This window comes from Gigantopelta aegis, chromosome 10, assembly GCF_016097555.1.
Source record: "Gigantopelta aegis isolate Gae_Host chromosome 10, Gae_host_genome, whole genome shotgun sequence".
Classification (NCBI taxonomy): Eukaryota; Metazoa; Mollusca; class Gastropoda; order Neomphalida; family Peltospiridae; genus Gigantopelta; species Gigantopelta aegis.
This window is the reverse complement of record NC_054708.1, coordinates 40,520,250-40,526,930: the sequence shown is the minus strand read 5'-3', so window position 1 is coordinate 40,526,930 and position 6,681 is coordinate 40,520,250. Positions and strand designations below refer to the sequence as shown.

At 37.7% G+C, this 6,681-nt stretch overlaps 1 protein-coding gene across 1 annotated transcript in view; it reads left to right on the top strand.

Annotated features, from left to right (window-relative positions):
- LOC121383626 overlaps positions 1 to 5,365 on the top strand; it is a 40,718-nt gene extending 35,353 nt beyond the window's left edge. The window contains exon 11 of the mRNA XM_041513718.1: positions 5,045 to 5,365. Coding sequence (XP_041369652.1) covers positions 5,045 to 5,365 — 321 coding nt within the window. The remainder of the gene's footprint in view (positions 1 to 5,044) is intronic.
- Positions 5,366 to 6,681: the final 1,316 nt, after the last annotated feature.

Below are 6,681 nucleotides of genomic sequence, written 5' to 3'. Positions count from 1 at the left end.
TTGTTTTCTTACTTAAATCAATTTGATGTATAAAATAATGACACAAATTATATACAAGCCCAATGCAATCTAGCAAGCACAAGTATTTTGCACTATGACATCATACGTGAAACACAACGTCATTATCTGTATGAGGCCTCAACTTAAGAGTTTTGTCGATCATTGGTCAGTGCTGAGGGGATTTCCCATTGTACACCAGAAATGTCATGATTTATGGGTTCATAAAACTAGAGCAGTCGATATGATCTGAAACAGAATGACACATGGCATAATATTAACCATTAGGAGTCATGTAGAATATGATCTGAAACAGAATGACACGTGACATAATATTAACCATTAGGAGTCATGTAGAATATGCTAGAGGTAATAAACAATGAGAACAGCAATAATCAATCATAGTTAATGTCACGTCAAGAGTGACCAAGGGCTCTTAATCACACAATTTCCCAACAGAAAACAAAAACAAATAATTTTACATTTGTATTTCACCAAGAATCAATAAATAATTATTAATCTTAATATTTAGTGGTGGTTTATAAACAATTCACTGGAAATAAGGTAATACTGTTCATATATAATAACACCAGGCACCAAGCACCAGTAAATTATCAGTCTCTGGAATAGAGACCCCTTTCAAATACGTGTAACCAAGTCCAGGTCAAGTTCATCGACAGTGTTGCTTTGTTCTTGCAACCCTCGACTCGCCGTCACTCTGTTCCATAAATAAGGCCATCTATAGTGTCGGTCAACGGTGACACCAGAAGCCATTATCACCCCAACTCAATTTTTTGATCTATTTTTAGACGGTATTTCACCATTTCAAAGTCACGGACTCATGTTTCACTCAATTGTAACTTTATCCAAATGTGTTACAGGTTTGTAGATTAAATAAACTTAGTGTTAATTTTCACCGGTTGAAACTAGGGTATGTCCCTTTAATATGACTATTATATGAATTTATATTTTCTTCCTTGTGTTTTATTCTCCTAAACTCTATAATTATTTGATTAGTTTTTTGTTAATAAGACTATAATACAAATTTATATTTTCAAATTCATATTGTAGTGTTGTATGCTACTAAACTCTATAATTATTTGATTACTTTTTTATATTTCTCAATTATTTTATCCTACTAAACTCTATAATTATTTGATTAGTCTTTTGTTAATATGACTATAATGCAAATTTATATTTTCTCAATTGTTTATGCTACTAAACTGTGTAATTATTTGATTAGTCTTTTGTTAATATGACTATAATACACATTTATATTTTCTCAATTGTTTATGCTACTAAACTGTGTAATTATTTGATTAGTCTTTTGTTAATATGACTATAATGCAAATTTATATTTTCAAATTCATATTGTAGTGTTTTATGCTACTAAACTCTATAATTATTTGATTAGTCTTTTGTTAATATGACTATAATACAAAATTATATTTTCTCAATTATTTTATCCTACTAAACTCTATAATTATTTGATTAGTCTTTTGTTAATATGACTATAATACAAATTTATATTTTCAAATTCATATTGTAGTGTTGTATGGTACTAAACTCTATAATTATTTGATTACTTTTTTATATTTCTCAATTATTTTATCCAACTAAACTCTACATCTGTTGGAATAGTCTTTTGTTAACTCTTATCCACCCAGCTTTACAACCAGAAAACGTTATCACTGACTCAGATTTCCAATTACGTGAAATATTTAATTTTGAACCTACATTTTTCAACCACAGATTGTAAAAAACCCCAACCAATTTAACACTATTTTGATGTGTGTCATAATTTAGAGGACATACTAGTGAGTCTAATTACCAAAATAAAATTTACAGAAGAACTTAATTAATATTTTGAAAAAATATATTTTTAAACCCTATGATCATGATCCATGACGTCATTGTTTATGACGCTTTCACAAAGTTTATTTTCACTTTCAATCGACGACGAGTAATATCATCCATCATCTACTTTAAAGTCTGTATTATCAGTTATTTTCGACGAATCTTCAGTTTTGATTAAATAATAATGTCCAATATGTTTTAAAACTACATTCCCTGGAATATTTTTATTATTTAAGCATATAGAACAGAAAATCCAATTACGTTTGGTGCATATATGACGCCGCACTCCGCATTGGTTTCACTACGCTGGCTTATCCAAGTCAAAAACAAAGCCATGATTTTGAAAGTGGGACACTGTTGACGGGCTCGTACCGATCTTGGTTTTCATTGGCTTATCACAAGTATAGAATTCCCCAACAAGAGATCACGTGAGATTTCGCAATTTTCGAACAAATTTAACTGTCTTGATTGAGGGGTCGTCTCATATCTCCAAAACATATTTATATCCATAGAGGTATGGTACAACGCCTTTCCAGGGGTCGGTGGGTGGGGGATTTGCCTTGAAATTTTGACAGTGGCCAGCTGTTGGCATACGCATTACATGTAAGGGGGTGTTACTAATTATGTAACGCTCTAGGGGTAGTGGAAGAGGGTACTGTGTTCGATTTACGTAACATTTTTCAAGACTATATGTTATTTTTATTCATTACTTAGACCTAAAAAGGTGTTTTTTAGAAATGCGCGGTCAGTCTAGGATTGATTCCCATCGGCAGGTATACAAAAAGACAATGGTATGTGATATCCTGTCTGTGGGATGGTACATATAAACAATCCCTTGCTAAAAAAAAAAATGTTGCAGGGTTTCCAAGGTGCGTGTGCATGGATTTCAGCAGGGTTGGGGTTATAGACTGTGTTAAGCGAAGTTTATATGGGGCCATGCTCCACCAAAAAATACATTTCAATTTTTTTTAAGCTTGGGCAAGTAAGGGTTTCGACCTCCAATACCCTCCCCCTGGACATGCACCCGATTCCTCTCTAAGATTATATGTCAAAATTACCAAATGTTAGACATCCAACAGCAGATGGAAGGAAGGATAGGATATGTTTTATTTAACGACGCACTCAACACATTTTATTTACAGTTGTATGGGGTCGGATGATTATTAAATCAATATGCTTTATCTTTGATGTCGTTAATATCTGGTTACCATATTATAACATCATGTACAAATAATAATATTGAACACAGTACCTTCTTCCTCTACCCCTAGAGCGTTACGTAATTAGTACCTCCCCCCCCCCCCCCAACTTTACCCTTTCAGAACAAAATAATATTTATTTGAATTCGTCGATTTTAACACGTAAAATTAAGAAGTGAAAACGTTCATTGTCTACTTTAGTATATTTTATTTTTAAAATATATACATGATTAATGTGTTACTAGTATACAAACTAAACTTTGAAAGTTCTACTAACACTTTATAAAATATCAGTTCTGAAATAGGAAGGTACGACTGTCGATAATACGTTGTCAAGATCAAACCGGTTTTAACTACAGCGCAAGATTTCTCTTTTAATTTTTTGAGACGAACCCTACAATTTGAAATGGGCAAATGCACGTGTTAACTGAAACTGACAACAGGCTGTCGTTTGTGCTTTGCCGAGCTATGGCGGCACAGGCGACGAATCAAGCGTATATGTTTGACGATATCCGTTCATAGTGAACACACACAACTTTTTTAAAAGTGCATTTGAGCTTGTATTTCACATTTGTACATGATGTTATAATATGGTAACCAGATAATGTAACTTTAAAAGAAATAATTATGTAAATAGCAAGAAATCGAACCCATGTGTGCATTTTGTCATCAATAAAGTTTACACAAATTTAGACTGTTTTGTTGTTTTTTTGTTTGTTTTTTTGATATTGCGGTAACAACTTAAATACGAATACCAGTCAACAAAATACACTCAACATGTTCGACTGTCATTCTACTATGTTCTAGCGTTCACAGAATCAATTCCTGTGAATGTTGACAGCTGTGTTTACGAAGATGGGTCGCATCTCAACTAAAGTAGAGAATTGGTTTTTATGTTTGTTTTGTGCATCTCAATTGCAGTCGAGAATGGGAAGGAAAGAGTTAATATGAGTCTACTAGTTTAGAGATGTTTTTTGTATGTATCTGGGATTTGTGTTAAAAAGGTGAGAATATATAATTTCAAAAACCATGAAGCAGATGACATTCTTCACTATATGGCTATATGTATGGTTTTATTTATCTTAACCAGTGTTTTTTCAAACTGCACATACAAGTGAAACATTATTCCAGCTAATGTGTTTTAAGGCAGGCTATTGCTCACACACATGATAACACATATAGATCGAGTCCTGACCAGGCACATATATCTGCTGTAGATATTTATCTTTGATGACTCTAAAATAAAATGAATATTGACAACTGCACCTAGGCCAGAAATAAGCATGGACTAAGCAGACAAATGTGAGTCATTCACCGATTCAGCATGTGCTGGCTCTTCTGTTTTGTGCAGTACTCAGTAGCTTTAAATATTGACTTGCTGGTATTAAATTATACCATACCCATATATAGCAATTGATTGAAGACGCTTCTAGCGTCCAATGGAAATACCTAGTAAGTCACATTTTGCAAAAAAATTAGTTAAGGTCAAAATGGGACTTACTAGGTTTGTTCCAACATAAATTCATTACAATCATTTGAAAAATGTTCACCAGTGCTTCCGTATTACAGAGGAAAAATATAGCAAGTCCACCACCTTGACAAACATCCGAAGGTAAAACCTAGTAAGAGCACTTGCTTGCTTTTTCCATTGTGCATTCCACAGGTATCTTGTGACTTGCTAAGTTTTTAGGTTGCCTCTGCCTATATAAAATGTGTTGTCTTGTGTGGGTCCAAGAAGGTTCTATTCTGGGTTGATAACTGCGTGGGACAGAACAAAAACTGGACACTTTTTACAGTTCTTGTGTCATGCGTAAATTCTGAATGGGGCCCAGACATGATAAAAATCAAATATCTTGTAAAGGGTCATACATACATGGCTGCTGATAATGTGCACGGTAGTATTGTGATCAAAATGCGGAAGGCACATGAGATCCACACCTTTAATGATTTCGTTGCTCTGGTTGACAAATCTGTATTTCTATGATTTCCAGGCAGGAAATAAATCTCGGAATTCCAAATCGTTCACAATGCCTCTCCTGGGCAGTATTGTTGAGGTTGAATTTAGGAAGTCCTCTACATCCTTGTATTTCAAAGAAGGCTCATTTGAGAATCCAACTAAGCAAGTCGCATTTCTGAAGCGGAATTTTGTTGCTGAAATGCCAAGCAAACACACCACCCCTCGAGGTATTCCTGCCGCAAAGAAACGAGGTATCGTCAACTTGTTGCAGTCAGGTGTACTTCCAGCAAAGAAGAAATTTTGGCTAGATATCACAGAGGCCGATGTCCCAGATCTTACAGACAATAATTCCTAGGATATGGGATCTATACTTTCATGACTTTCATGTCGTTGAAACAACTATTGTAATGAAACCTACACCGTGACATGTTTCATGTATATTTACTGGCATGGCTAGGGTATGTAGCTATAAGCCAAAGCTCCAAGCCAGTCATCACGATGAATGGGCATAGGCCTGTATTCATCATCATTAGGGCAGGCCCCTAATACAGTTTAAAATCTTGTGAATTTTTTCAGATTTTTAATGTAATTTTTTTCTATTTTCCTTGTAATAACACCATATATGATATGCTATCAACCTGCTTATAAATAATATAATATTATATTCCCATGGGATTGTTCTCACCTAAAGATCGTTTCATGTCGCTTTATATCAGCTGGAATACCACGACTCTCCTACTAACTAGCGATTCCCCCCCCCCCCCCCCACCTGGGGGAATGATTGCCTCTTTTGGGGCTCTGGTGGAGTACCGAGTCGCGTACACGGGCGACCGTGACCTTAGTGTATGGCGACTTACAAAAGAAGACCAGAAGAGGAGGGAAGAGAGGAACGAGGAAGAGGAAACGTGCGCCAGGGGCGGCTCAGGCAGGAAATTAACCGGACGGATCGACAGGAGGCGACTCGCCGACCAACCGAATCGGCTGAACCGACGCGGCAGATGGAGCAGCCAACGTATGCACCGCGGCCAGCGTCAACTGTTCCTGCCCGTCGTCCGTCTGCGTCGAGACACCCACCCCCACCCCCCACGGGGGACTCCGCAGGGACGACTTTGGACGTTGTAGTTGCCAAGCGGAAGACCGTGACCCCCCCCCCCCCCCCCCCCCCCCCCCCCCCCCCCGGAGGACCAACCAGCCAAGACGCAGCCTTCTGCTTCCGCCCGGGACGACTGGACGCTCGCAGTCGGCAAGATCAGAGGCCAGTACTCCAAGTACTTTGTGGGCGATGTCTCCGATCCCGACAGACTGCCAAGCAGGATCGTCGAGGAGAACTTCAAGACCTTCTTGGATGGCCACCAGATCGCCATCCACACCACGGAGCTACGGGGAGTGGGGCAAGCCCTAGTGGTCACATCGCGCCGGGATGGTCTCTACCGACAGGGAATCCTCTACAAGGACATGGACAACTATACGTCCACAGGATTATGAAGATCATCGCCGGCACCCAGTACTTACAGCTAGTGAAGTGCTTGCGAACCCACAGCTACAGGAAGTTGGTGCCACTCTTCAACGAGGATTACATCATCGCCTCCCCGTAGCCGCCAACCTTACCTAGGACAGGTAACCTCCTTTTTTGGGCTTAGTTGGTCTTTTGGGTTTAGTTGGCCGCTCTCA